The sequence below is a fragment of the Megascapheus bottae genome, chromosome 12 (assembly GCF_031878675.1).
Source record: "Megascapheus bottae isolate mThoBot1 chromosome 12, mThoBot2.hap1, whole genome shotgun sequence".
NCBI lineage: Eukaryota > Metazoa > Chordata > Mammalia > Rodentia > Geomyidae > Megascapheus > Megascapheus bottae.
The window spans coordinates 10,977,434-10,992,270 of record NC_143520.1 but is presented as its reverse complement, the minus strand read 5'-3'; the positions used below and the strand labels follow the sequence as shown (position 1 = coordinate 10,992,270).

Sequence of the window (14,837 nt, the reverse complement as noted above, 5' to 3'; positions counted from 1 at the left end):
AAATAAGGGGGCTAGAAATATGGCTAAAGTGGTTGAGTACCTGCCTAGCAAGAACAAGGCCCTAAGTTCAAACCCAATGATGGCCAAAAAAGAAAGAAAAGGAAAACCAAATGGACCTGGTCTACCTGTTTTATATCAGATAGAGTAGTTTGAGTAACATTTCTGTGATCCTGAACATGATGACTAGGATTTTAATTTTACTCACTGTATTTGGCAAATTTAATTACTACTTACTAATTACAATATAATAAACAAGGCAGAAAACTCCCTGTTCCCCAGTTCTTTATATCAGGTTATTTGGAGGCCTGTTACCCTCTAAAAAAAGTACCATAACTTAAATCCATTTCTTCATTTTGTGTGTGAAAACACTAGACTTTTTTTTTCTTTATGGAATAAATACAATATGGTACCCTAACCTACTGTTTGTGGCAGTATGTATAGGGTGACTTTTTGATTGTAAGAAAATGTTTCACTTGGGGGGGAGGGTAATGGGTACCAAGACATGTGAAAGGGTATCAATGTATGTGAATTAATGCACCTTCTATCTGGCAAATATCATGTAACCCTTTTATTAATTACAATAAAAAATTAAAAAAAAAGAAAATTTTTCACTTAAAATACAAAGGTATTGTTATGAAATTAGAATGGTTAGCCAGGAGCTGGTGGCTTATGCCTGTAATCCGAGCTAGTTAGGAGGCTGAGATTTGAGGATCATGGTTCAAAGCCAGCCATAGTAGGGCAAGTCTGTGAAATTCTCATCTCCAATTAGTTACCCCTCTCCCCTCACCACAAACAAACAAATAACAACAACAACAAAAACAACCTGGCAGTTAGAATACTTGCCCTGAGCAAAAAGCTCAGGGAAAGCACATAGGCCCTGAGGTTCAAGTCCCAGGATCAGCACTAAGAAAAAAAAAAAAAGAAGTGGAAAGAAGAAGAGAGAGCAGGAAGGAGGATGAGGGGAGAAGGAATGGAAGAAGAAAGAAGTTGTTCACAATTCAAGGTTCCTAGGAAGATTAATTAGCTAACATATGAGTGTGCAGTAATTGACACATAGTAAGTGTTCAGTATTAAAAGCAAGTGTAAAGCTCTTGTTTTCTTGGCATTGTGTGTGTGTGCGCACTGGTCCTGGAGCTTGAACTTAGGGTCTGGGTGCTGACCCTGAGCTTCTTTTTTGCTCAAGGCTAGTGCTCTACTACTTGGCACTGTGGAGTGCCACTTACAGCTTTTTCTTAGTAGAGATAAGAGTCTCAAAATTTTTCTGACCCAGCTCACTTAAAACCAGAGTTTTCAGACCTCAGCCCCCTAGATTAGCTAGGATTGCAGGCATGAGCCACCAGTTTCTGGCTTCATTTTACTTTAAAAAAAATTTTTTTTTTTTGGTCGATCATGGGACTTGAACTCTGGGCCTGATCCTGTGCCTGAGCCCTGTCCATGAGCTCTTCAGCTCAAGGCTACCACTCTACTACTTTGGGCCACAGTGCCACATTTTCTGGTAGTTAATTAGAGATAAGAGTCTCATGGACTACCATGCCCAGGCTGGCTTTGAACAGTCATCCTCAGATCTCAGCCTCCTGAGTAGCTAAGATTACAGGTGTGAGCCACTGGCGCCTGGCTTAAAATATTGTTGAAGGAACTGTTGTTTATTGGGCCTCTATTAAATTCATGACACTCTCATATTCCTTATTCCAGTTAATTCTCATCTGAGACTCAACAAAGAAACTTGTTCTAGGCTGCCCAGCTAGAAACAAAACAAAACAGCTGTTCTTTCTGGGTTTTTGTCTTGTATTTGGAGTTGTATAAAATGCTCACTGAGGCTGGGGATGTAGCTCAGTAGTAGAGTGCTACCAGGCATGTGCAAGACCCTGTATATCACATTCATCTTTATAATTGAGTAAAACTTTTGACACTGAATCACTGACCACAGGGTTTATTTGCAGCAGTACCTTTTTTCCATAATATAAAAAGCTGGTTTGAAATAGGAAAGGTAAACGGGGAAAACAAGATGATTGGGAAGAGGTTGGGGGAGGGAAACGGGAACAAAACATGAGATAGGGTATCAGTGTGGGAGAAGTAATGCACCTACTACCTGACGAATGTAACTGCAACCTCTCTACCCCAATTGGGGGGAAAAAAAAAAGCTGGGTTGAGGACAAATACATCTCTGAAGTTCATGTTTCTACCAGGTTCCTGTAGAAACTAAAATGTTACTCAAAGCCTGTAGTTTTCAGGCTTTCTATCCATCCTCAGGGATGGTGAAATCTGGTGGCCCAGATTTCTGGCCACATCCTCAAATCTACTAAGTCTGTGGATGGAATGTATATCCTTCCTCAAGTGACATTGGCACTGATTTAGCCTGGAAACCTTCTTGTCAGAACCATTGCACTAGACTAAGAGTTGGCAAATTTCTGTTAAGGCCTTGATGTAAATACTTTAGACCCATAGCCCATATTCTTTGTCACACTACTCAACTGTACTTCAACAGCTGTGAACCAGCCACAAACAATTATGAATGAGGGTGAGGATTGGTATAGGCATGGGTATTTGAATTTTATACCATTTCATGTATTACAGAGTGTTCTTTCTCTTTCAATTATTTTCAAACATTTTAGATTTAGATGTATAAAAACCAGGAGTGTAGTTTGTTAATTCATGCTATGAAGTTGTGACCTGTGAGTTTGGGGGTTTGGGAGGGTTTCTTTTTTGTTCTGACTTTGGTAGTACTGAGGAATGAGCTCAGAGCTTGGTGCTTTCTAGGTAAGTAATCTACCACTTGAGTCAATCCCTTTTTGCTTTAGTTACTTTTCAGAAAGATTTTCATACTTTTTGCCTCAGCTGGTGACCCCAAACCATGATCCTCCTAAATATGCCCCTTCTAGGTGGAATTATGGGTGTAAACTAAAACACCTAGTTTATTCATTGTGGTGTGGTCTCTAATTTTTTGCTGAGACTGGCCTTGAACCACAGACCTCTGTATCTCTGCCTCCTGAGTAGCTGGAATTACAGGCATGGACCAGACCTATGTTGGGTATTTTTTAACTATTATTTTTGTTGTAATAATGCAAGTGAATGAATTTTAAAACCTAACAGTTGGCCTAGTGGTGGAGTGTTTGCCTAGCATGCATGAAGATCCGGGTTCGATTCCTCGATACCACATATGTAAGGGGGAAAAAAGCCAGAAGTGGTGCTGTGGCTCAAGTAGTAGAACTCTAGTCTTGAGAAAGTCCAAGAACAGTACTCAGGCCCTGAGTACAAGGCCCAGGACTGGCAAACAAAACAAAACAAAAACCTAACAGTGTAGAAAAAAATAAAAAGGCTCCTACCTCTTGCTGAAATTGCATGTTCCAGACATAGCCACTATTGATGAGTCTTGACTTCTAGAGATTTTATAGACAAGTATAAGCTTAGATAAATAAGAATATAAGCTCTTTTTCTACCATTGTTCAGCATTTTCTTTAAATAGTGTATTCAGACCTCTTTCCTGTTGATATATAGAGATGTCTTAGCTTATTCTTTCCAGTGGCCCTAGAGTTTCCTCTTGTATAGATGTACTCCATTGTAACAGCAGCCAGGCCACTGTTGATGTTTCTATTCAAAACATTTAGATTGTTTCCATTTTTTTCCCTACTCAAACAGTGTTTCAATAGGAATACATTTTTTTATCCATTTTTCATTGTGTAATATCACAGGAGAAAGTCTGAGGATACATTGATGAGTCAAAAGACATGTCCATTTAATATTTTGATAGCTATTTATAAATTTCTGTTGTGGCTATTCTACAACCCTATGTTTGTTTTCTTTTGTGTTACACCTGCATTGTTGCTATTAGGTCTTTACCAACTTGAGCATTCATGGCATGAATTTTAGTACAATGCTTGAAGCATAAGAATTTAATACAGATAGAAGTGCAGCTGGCAATTGTCTGTGATTGATATTCTCTCTCTCTCTCTGTCCTCTGTCTCTCTGTCTCTGTCTCTCTCTGTCTCTCTCTGTCTCTCTGTCTCTCTGTCTCTCTCTCTCTCTCTCTCTCTCTCTCTCTCTCTCTCTCTCTCTCTCTCTCTCTCTCTCTGTCTCTGTCTCTCTGTCTTATTTTTTTTTCTGGTCCTGGGGCTTGAATTTAGGGTCTCGGTACTATCCCCAAGCTTTTTTGCTCAAGGCTAAACTCTACCATTGGAGACACAGCTCCACTTCTGGATTTTTGGTAGCTAACTGTAGATCAGAGTCTCATGGGCTTTTTTGCCCAGGTTGGCTCTGAACCTCAATACTCAGATCTCAACCTCTTGAGGAGATAGATTAGGAGTATGAGCCACCAGCTTGTCTGTGATTCTCAAAAGAAAAACATCTTTATACAGAAGAAAACCATCAAAACAATGCTCTAAACTCTATGGTTATCCTGGACAGTGTTGCATAAATTGCCAACAGAAGAATAGTTATTTTTACAGACCTGATGCTTCACAGATGTTTCTATATGTTGCTTCCCATTCAAGTAGAATTTTCCATTGTCAGATGTTTATGTAAACATGGTATTAGCTAATAAATATGCTGTGTTACTATTGTATTAGAACTCAGAACACTACTTTCCTTTCTGTTTGGGTTTTGTTGTTTGTTTTTTGAGTCAATAAAGGATTAAACTAATGGTTTAATAGACAATACTTTTGAGATCAGCACTGTTATTCTTTTCTTTCAAAGAAAAAATACATCTTGTTTCTCATATAGGTTCTCACCGAATTTTACCTTCACTATTCAGTTGTATCTACTTACACAAGCAGTCAAGCAGCCAACGAAGAAATTTCTTTTTCCGGAGACAAAGAGATATTTCCCACAGTATAGTTTTGCCGGCTGCAGTTTCTTCAGCACATCCAGTCCCTAAGGTACTGTATTACCTATTACTTGTATACATAATCACCTTCTGCTTTTTCCATCAAGATAAAGGTTGACTGTGGAAGTGATAAGGTTTTGTTTTATTTTTCTTGGGCTTGAACTCTGGACCTGAATGCTATTCCTGAGCTTTTGTGCTAGGGTTAGCACTCTACCACATGAGCCATGTTCCATTTGTGGCATTTTTGGTGGTTAATTGGTGAGAACAGTCTCATAGAATTTCCTGTGATTGGGCTGTTTTTGAACCATGATCCTCAGATCTTGCCTCCTGTGGAGTTAGGATTATGAGTGTGAGCCACCAGCACCCAGCTAGCTAATCAGATGATTTTGTACCTTTGATTTCTTAGCCATCTAAATCATAATTTTAAAACTTAGTACGTGATTTGAAATTGTGATGTCACAAGTTTTAATGTCCTGCAGTTCTAGAATATTAATTTTATAAAATAAAGCTCTGAGCATACAACTGATTGAAAATGTAAAGTTGTATCATAAAATTTTCTATTAAATATTTAACATTTAATAGACATTTGTAGTTTCTGAGTTTTTTTGTTTTTGTTTTTTGTCAGTCCATGGGGCTTGAACTCTGGGCCTGGGAGTTGTCCCTGAGCTCTTCAGCTCAAGGCTACTGCCCTAACCCTGGAGCCACAGCACCACTTCCGGTTTTCTAGTGGTTAATTGGAGATAAGAGACTCACGGACGTTAGTGCCATGGCTGGCCTTGAACCACAATCCTTAGATCTCAGCCTCCTGAGTAACTAGGATTACAGATGTGAGCCACCTCACCCAGCAAAAATATCTTAATGTTATGAAGAAATATTTGTTCTAAGTAGTTCTTATGTGATAAAAATTTATCCACAAAAAAATAAAGAGATTACTTGAAACTAATATACTGGATTTTTTTAGACCTGATCTTATAATTTCTATTATTAATGCTCATTGTTTGAATTATCCTTTAGAGTAAGTTAAATAAAATGCCTTGATTTTGTTATTCTTTTTTTTTTTTTTTTCCCAGTCCTGGGCTTAAGCTCAGGGCCTGAGCACTGTCCTTGGATTTTTCTCAAAGCTAGAGCTTTTACCACGTGAGCCTCAGCACCATTTCCAGCTTTTTCTAAGTATGTGGTACCAAAGAATCGAACCTGGGTCTTGGTGCATGCTTGGCAAGCACTGTACCACTAGGCCAAACTCCCGGCCCCGATTTTGTTTTTCTCAGTGATTGAGAGAAGAAAAAAACACCTCTCGGCCAGGAGTGTGGCCTAGTGGTAGAGTGCTTGCCTAACATGCATGAAACCCTGAGTTTGAGTCCCTGATACCACATACATAGAAAAAGCTAGAAGTGGTACTGTGGCTCAAGTGGTAGAGCACTAGTTTTGAGAAAGCCCAAGGACAGTGCTCAGGCCCTGAGTTCAAGCCCCAGGACTGGCCATTTTCTAAAGTGCAATATAAAGAGATATGTCATTTTAGAAGAATAGAGTGTGTGTGTTTGTGTGTATGTATACATTACAAAAATAAATCCATCTAACCCTTCTATTAATTACAATAAAAATATATTAAAAATAAATCCATCTGATTTCTACCAGAACATCTTCTTTACAGTGAATCCAGATTTAGTTACGTTATACCTCCTAAAAGTGAGTGGTCCATTTTTGTAGTGAGGGCTTCTGAGACAGAAGAGCAACCAGAACTCAGAGTCAATTCATGGCTTGGCTAAGGCCTGATTAATCATAAAATTGGCATTATTGTTCCTTAGTAGAAAAGAAAAAAGAAATCTCTGCATAGATGAAGGTGAGTTTTAGACATTTCAATGGCACATCAGTAGTCCCTCTGGCTGTTGTAACAATACCAGATCTTGGAGCAGAATGAAGATAAGAACCTAGGCTGTTTGGGAGAGATCAGGTAATCTGTAAGACATCATGGGGTGGCTGTTCCTCCAGTGCTAGGCAGGTCTGTTTCCTGAATGAGAAAAAGCCTCTGAATAGGAGAGTAAGATCCTAAAATCCAGCATGAAACTCTGCTAGCGTTGCATGGTGTTGTCATTGAATAGTATGGTCCCCCTCATCATCCTAACCCAAACTACTGTGTGGTCTTACAATTTGGTGTTTCATTCAACAATACTTATATACAGTTGTTGTAAATAACTTATTTTGGCCTATGCAAACCTTGGGGCTGAAAGGAGCTCTGTATGTAAGAGTATTTCCTGAAAACTGCCCATAAGTATAAGGAAATGCTGAAAGATGGTCTACAAGAGTGATCAGAGGCCAGGAGAAAATGGTTGTTTATTATTATTATTAGTAGTAGTAGTAGTATGTTTATTCAAAAGGTAACTTCAAAATCCAAATTGAACTTTTAACTAGCAGAATTCTACAATAGAATTCTAGGTTAAAGCAGCCAGACTAAGTGTAGTGTAGTGGTAGAGTGCTTGCCTAGCATGCATGAAGATCTGGGTTCATTTCTTGGTACCGCATATATAGAAAAAGCCAGCAGTGGTGCTGTGGCTCAAGTGGTAGAACTCTAGCCCTGAGAAAGCCCAAGGACAGTGCTCAGGCCCTGAGTTCAAGCCAGGACTAGTGAAAGAAAGAAAGAAAGAGAGAGAGAGAGAGAGAGAGAGAGAGAGAGAGAGAGAGAGAGAGAGAGAGAGAGAGTGATCAGAGTTGATTTTTTTTTTTTTTTTTTGCCAGTCCTGGGCTTGAGCTCAGGGCCTGAGCACTGTCCTTGGACTTTCTCAAGGCTAGAGCTCTACCACTTGAGCCTTAGCACCACTTCTGGCTTTTTTCTATGTATGTGGTACCGAGGAATCGAACCCGGGTCTTCATGCATGCTAGGCAAGCACTTTAACCACTAGGCCAAACTCCCGGCCCTTGAATTTTTTTTTTATGACAATTTTTTGTTTTTGTTTTTGTTTTGTTTTTGCCAGTCCTGGGCTTGGGCTCAGGGTTGGAGCTCTGTCCTTGGACTTTCTCAAGGCTAGAGCTCTACCACTTGAGCCTCAGCACCACTTCCGGCTTTTGCTATGTATGTGGTACCAAGGAATCGAACCTGGGTCTTCATGCATGCTAGGCAAGCACTCTACCACTAGGCCAAACTCCCAGCCCCAGAGTTGAATGTTTTGAGTTACTTAGGGGTGCTATTTGTTTGTTGTTTTCAACCAAGGGATGCATCCTGGGTAATTTTTTATGTATCTGAGGGAAGAGACAAAGAATAGAAGGCTGTTATTTTGCCATCTAGCATTCATTTTAGGTAAGATTGCCAAGTATAAGGAAAGTGTCTGTATGAGACACTCCTATGGAGACAGCCAGCTTTTCACCTATATTCATGAGAGAGTGTTGGGAGACATATCTTGCATAAATTTTATCTTTGTGTTGAAAAAGTGCCTCTTAAGTAACCATTTGGCACATTGGAATCTCAGTGCTCTTTTTCATTTGTGACGATATGCTTCCAACAGGGATGGGTGGAAGAAGAAAAGAAAACTACTATTTGTTTTGACCAGAAGTCTACTTCAGTCAAATTTGACTCAAAGCATGGTGAGGTTAACAGACCATCCAGAAGCAGCACTAACAGGCAATGTTAAGTTCAAAAGGGCAGGGGAAGGAACTGGGGGCAGCCTGGAGGGTCTGTTGTACTGGCTTTGGAGGTCGGTGCTCCGGCAGGAAGGGCAGAGCTCCATGAAGCACGAGGCTGTGTCAGAAAAAAATGATCCCATTGTCATGCCCTGGGTTCTGATCTTCATTTTCAATCCTTTTTCTGCAAGCACATAAAGAAGCCAGACTATGTGACGACAGGCATTGTACCCAACTGGGGAGACGGCATAGAAGTTAAGAATGAAGATCAGATTCAAGGGCTTCACCAGGCTTGTCAGCTGGCCCGTCATGTCCTCCTCCTGGCTGGGAAGAGTTTAAAGGTGGCGTCTTACCAACCTTCACTGTGATTTTCACAAGAGAAAGCAAATACTACTTCTTTCTCCCCTTCCCCCCCTCTCTGGGACACATCTAATTTGTTTATTTTTTTAATTAAATTAAAGCCTTGGTGTGGGAGAAAAGGGTTTATTTTTTTTTATTTGTATGTTTATTCAAGAAGTAACTTCAAAATCCAAATTGAACTTTTAACTAACAGAATTCTACAATAGAATTCTAGGTTAAAGCAGCCAGTCTAAGTTGATCAATGGCAGATAGCTTTGACTTATGTTTCTTTCCTGCATGTAGCTTCTGCTTTTATTCCTGAACTATTTCTGTGTGCCTGGTCTACTTTGTATTTACCTCCTGTTTTGTAACAAGAAATTACACCAGATACACAAAGCTACAGGTAATATGGCAATATTAATTACAACCATCTTATACTCAATTTAGTTCTTCCATAATAATCTGAAACAAAATGCTACCATATATGGAAATATAGATGTACTTTTCAGTAATTGGGCAGAATTTAGGAAGAGACTTAAAGATAAAAATCACTACAGTGTTATCTAGATAATAAACTTGTTATAGCCACATTACTAAGTATAATATGAATAAAGTGACAAAGTTATTGAATAAATAGCTTTTAATAAAAGATTTGACTTAGAATATTTTATAATTTATTGTTTACTTCATGAAGATATTTTTCATATAGTTACAAAACTTGTTTTCAGAGACTGGGGTTAGCTCAGTAGCAGAAAACTTAGCTAGCACATGTGGGGCTCTGAGTTTGAGCCCAGCAACACACACACACACACACACACACACACACACACACAACCAATTGGTTGCACTATAGTAAAGGGACCTTTTTTTAAAAAAACTGCATTTATTTAGCAAAAAAAATCAAAATTAGTGAAAATCAAATCTTTATGAAATGTAGCAGAATGAGTGTTTAAAACCATGACCCATAATCTCTATTCATTGTTGCAAACCCATATAATATTTCACTGAGAGAAAAAGGTATGGGTTGACCTACTTTTCAAGCCTTGTCTAAACTGAAATTTCCTTTCAGCATTTATTTATGTGTTTCCATTAGTCAGAAATACTAACCAGTAAGAGGAAGGAGGTGCTGAAATCTTCAGGTTAAAAATGAGTCATTTAATGACTCATGAAAGATTTAGAGGATCCTAGAGTTTTTAAAAAATGTTCTATTTCCTAATAGTGTGTACATCATCATATACCTAAGTAATTGTCAGAAAGCACAATTGAGGATGATAACATTGGCCATAATTAATTACAATATTATGTCATAACCTCATCATAATGAATTTATACCATCACACATGGAAGTGCTGTCATAGGCATAGTCAAAAAATACAGGGAAAGCCTTCAACTGTTGATACACCATTTCTTTTATATTTTAGGTTGACATGACAACTGAAGAGATAGATGCTCTTGTTCATCAGGAAATCATCAGTCATAATGCCTATCCCTCACCTCTAGGCTATGGAGGCTTTCCAAAATCTGTTTGTACCTCTGTAAACAACGTGCTTTGTCATGGTATTCCTGACAGGTATTCATTTTTAGTAATGTGTTGTTTCTTTGGAAAGTAAAACATAAAAGTAAGATCTAGCATTTGTTGAAAGATGTGATAGTTCATTTGAAATCCATCTGCCAATTTTTGAAGTCAGTTTTGATAAAACAAAGAATGTTAGATGTTTTGCTTCAAATGAGTAAAGTGACTATTTAATGTTCATTAAACCACTAGATGAACAACAAATGTAGTTGTGCATTGTCTCATTTACTGTCTTCAATTTTTTTTTGTTTTGGTTGGTCATGGAACTTGAATTCTGGGCCTTGGGCGTTGACCCTGAGCTCTTTAGCTCAAGGCTACTGCCCTACCCCCTGAGCCATAGCACCACTTCCTGTTTTTTGGTGATTAATTGGAGATGACTGTCATGGACTTTAGTGCCCAGGCTGGCTTTAAACCAAAATCCTCAGATCTCAGCCTCCCTAGTAGCTAAGATTACAGTTGTGAGCCACCACGCCTTCTTCAATTTTTGCAACTTAAACCATAAAACTCATTGTAGGCAAATTGTTGTCAACTGTCATTATTCCTCCTTATAAATTTAAGGTAACTAGTATTTTTTTCCCCTAGCACTAGGACTCAAACCCTAGGCCTTGCAAATGCTAAGGTGCTCTATACTTAGTTTTGCCTTAAATACACCCTTTAAAAGAATGGTCACTTCTTAAACAATGGCTGTATGTTCTTTTCATGTCCTTCTAAAATGTGGTGTAACTTATATAAGGTAAAGGCCAGATACAGTTTCTCATCCTCTTCTTTTACTCCAGATTATTGCAACTCCTTGAGCTTGTTATTGGGTATTCATGTTTGTATTCCTTTTATTGAGATCTGCCTATCACAATTTTTTTCTGTTTATGTTTTAGTCGTCCTCTTCAAGATGGAGATATTATCAACATTGATGTCTCGGTGAGTAAATCATATAAAAAATAGTCTTTAATCAACTTCAGAATTGCTAGTAGCAACAGGAAGAAGATTGAAAATGTGAAATGCACTGGTAGAAGTGCTGTTTACTTCTAACCCCAGAAGCAAGCAGCTGGTTTCCTTTTTCATTTTGTTTTGTTTTTAACTTTGTGTTTATTCCAAGTAAACTCAGGCCTGACTCGAATTTAGGGCTGGAATCAGATGCACTGAGATCAATGTTGGCCTAAGTGAAATGTCAACCCAATCCTGCTATGTGTCATGTTTTTGAGAAGGTGTAATTGTTATTGATCCACTGTGTAGTTAATGCAGAGCACCATAGCACGGGGCAGCTGGTGAAGCTAGATATGTATGAGATGAGCTAACACGAAGAAAGCCAGCATTTCTCCTTCACTCTGCCAAGATTGATCTTCCTCTTCCTGCTGATTTTGAGTGGGGCCTGTCATTATCTTACTCTGTCATTAGGGGCTACATTGGCCTGTGTGTCAGTCTATTTGGACAGCAACTCTTTTGCTAGCAGTGTTCCCTAGATTTATTAAAAATCCCTGAAGGTAACATTGTGGACCATTTCTGGTGTAGAGAGTCTTGTGCTCAAAGCATATAAGCAGAGTTGTTTTCTCTCTAAAGTTTTTGCCAACTAATTAATGTTTTTCCTTTGAAATAACAGGCCTAAGTAGGCCTAAGAGGGACTTGCAATTATACAAGCTATACCCTTTTCTAATTTTTGTAGTCTCTCACGACAAAAATTAGACTTAGATTACTTGTGTTCATTTTATTCTAATTTTAATAGTGCCTTTGGATTATGAAGATTATAAATAAAACCTGTACACTTACAATTAAAATAAAAATTTTAGATAAATAAAATGTAAACAGCAATAGGATCTGTTTGTGATCAGTACCATTGAAGGAATATAGTGTCTATGAATGAGGAATATTCTTTTAGTTTTTATATATCTATGCTATGTAACTTAGGTAAGAATGAGAAAGAAGTGGACATAGCCATCCAGTATTAGATTCAGTCCGAATTTTAGATTAAATTAATTCTTTCTCATATCAATTTGTATAAGCATGTGGGCAAAGATTCCTTTTTTTGCTGATATTATTTCCTGTGTCATTTTGTCCTATTTAGAACAAATGAACATTTGTTCTACTTGTCCTACTGATATCTTCCCAGTCAGAATCACTTAAGACTTTTCATGATGTGTGTTAGAAATAAAAATTTTATTTTATACTGGGCTTGATTCTAAGGTTTTATATTTATTAGCTCCCCTAGTCATCTTCTAATATTACAGTTTGAATAAAATGGGCACAATCTTTTTTTAAAAAGTATAAATAATTTCATTTTAAAATTTGAATTTTTTTTTTTTTTTGCCAGTCCTGGGCTTGAGCTCAGGGCCTGAGCACTGTCCTTGGACTTTCTCAAGGCTAGAGCTCTACCACTTGAGCCTCAGCACTACTTCCGGCTTTTTTCTATGTATGTGGTACCGAGGAATCGAACCCAGGTCTTCATGCATGCTAGGCAAGCACTTTAACCACTAGGCCAAACTCCCGGTCCCAAAATTTGAATTATTTTAATGGTTATTAAATTCATAAAACAAAGTGAACTGTATCCATGTATCTAGAAATATGAAGGAATCTAGGAAACAAACAGGTCAGTACTTTAACAAATTATATTTCTTTGTTTTTGGGGAGCCAGTACTAGGGCTTGAATTAAGGCTTAGCTGCTGTTCCTTAGCTTTATCTATCACTCAAGGCTGCCTGGGATGACTTTGGACTCTGATCCACAAATCTCCACCTCCTGAGTAGCTAGGATTACAGGCACAAGCCACTGGTGCCTAGCTAGCAAATTGAATTTCTTATGAATTTTTGATGTTGCTGTTGTTGGTAATGGGGCTTGAACTGAGGGCCTACGTGCTATCTCTGAGCTTTTGTGCTCATGGCTAGTGCTCTACATTTTGAGCCACATTTCCACTTCCAGTTTCTGAGTAGTTTATTGGAAATAAAAGCCTCATAGATTTTTCTGCCTGAGGTAGCTTTGAGCCATGATTCTCAAGTCTCAGCCTCCTGAGTAGCTAGGTGGTACCATTGGCACCCAGCTGAAATACTTTTTTAACCAAAGACTTCTGTTACCACATCATACACTTATTGCAGAAAAAAAACTCATTACAGCCGGGCATGGTGGCTCACGCCTATAATCCTAGCTACTCAGTAGGCTGAGATCTGAGGATCAAGGTTCAAAGCCAGCCTGGGCACAAAAAGACCTGAGACTCTTATCTCCAATTAACCTCTAGAAAACAAGAAGTGAGGCTTTGCTCAAGAGTAGGGCAGTAGCCTTGAGCTGAAGAGCTCAATTACAGCGTCCAGACTGAGTTCAGGCCCCATGATCCACAAAAAAAAAAAACAAAAAACCTCATTATATTTTACTAATGCTTACGTCTAGTGTGTGTCATAAGAAAATAGATTTTCTTCAAAGTTAATTTTTTGAAGATTTTTTTTTCTTTGTTCTGTTGTGGGACTTGAACTCGGCCTGGGCATTGTCCCTGAACTCTTCAATTCAAGGCTACTCCTTGAAATACAGCACCACTTCCATGAAGTTAATTTTTTAGAAAGACAACGTGGTTCCTAGTAGCTGCTCAATAAATACTAATTAAATGAAAAACAAACAAGAATAGTTTATAGGAACAAATAGTAGTTATAAATTACTCAGAGTTTTGAAAGTATTGTATTCTAATTGTATTTCACATGTATTAAGGCTTTCAAGAAGTCATTTTGAAAGCTACCAAAAAGAAATATGAGCTAGCAAATTTACAGTGATAGAGTTTTATTTCAAAACAGATTTGGGTTTGCAGGCATAGCTCAGATAGCCAATGTGCAAAAGCAAGTATCAGATACCAAGTTTGAGTCTCAGTCTGAGACAAAAAAAAAATGTTTGAGAGATCTGGAGTCATAGTTCAATTGGTAGAGCATCTGCCTAGCAAGTACAGGCCTTAAAACAGTACCACAAAAGGAAGTAACCTACTGGACACAGTGGCTCACACCTGTGATCCTAGCTACTCAGGAGGCTAAGGTCTGAGGATCTCGGTTCAAAGCCAGCCCCGGCACAAAAATCCTTGAGACTCTTATCTCTTAATTAATCACTAGAAAACGGGAAATGGGGTTGTGGCTCAAGGGGTAGGGCAGTAACCTTGAGCTGAAGAGTTCAGGGACAGCTCCCAGGCCCAGAGTTCAAGTCCCATGACACCACACACACACACACACACACACACACACACACACACACACACACACATACACACACACACACACACACACAAGGAATCCTCCAAACAGTTACATAAGCATTCAGTTAAAATTTTTTTGTAATAGTTACTCTTAAATTCTCAAACTTTAGGGCCCCAGACTGTGACCCAGTGATAGTGTGCTTGCCTAGTTTGCACCAAGCCCTGGGTTTGATTCCTCAGTACTACATACACAGAAAAGGCCAGATGTGGTGCTGTGGTTCAAGTGACAGAGCGCTAGCCTTGAACAAAAGTGTTCAAGGACAGTGCCCAGGCCCTGAATTCAAGC

The 14,837-nt window shown here is 38.6% G+C and overlaps 1 protein-coding gene across 3 annotated transcripts in view; it reads left to right on the top strand.

Moving 5' to 3' along the window:
• The window catches only part of Metap1d (methionyl aminopeptidase type 1D, mitochondrial), a 76,253-nt gene that overhangs the window by 49,903 nt on the left and 11,513 nt on the right, over positions 1-14,837 (top strand). The window contains exons 2-5 of one of the 3 annotated variants that reach the window (XM_090342631.1): positions 4,717-4,871; positions 8,632-8,772; positions 10,192-10,340; positions 11,216-11,258. In XM_090342631.1, the coding sequence (XP_090198757.1) occupies positions 4,717-4,871; positions 8,632-8,772; positions 10,192-10,340; positions 11,216-11,258 (488 nt within the window). Of the gene's footprint in view, positions 1-4,716; positions 4,872-8,622; positions 8,773-10,191; positions 10,341-11,215; positions 11,259-14,837 lie in introns of all 3 variants that reach the window. The other 2 variants (XM_090342630.1, XM_090342632.1) reach the window with 2 other exon arrangements.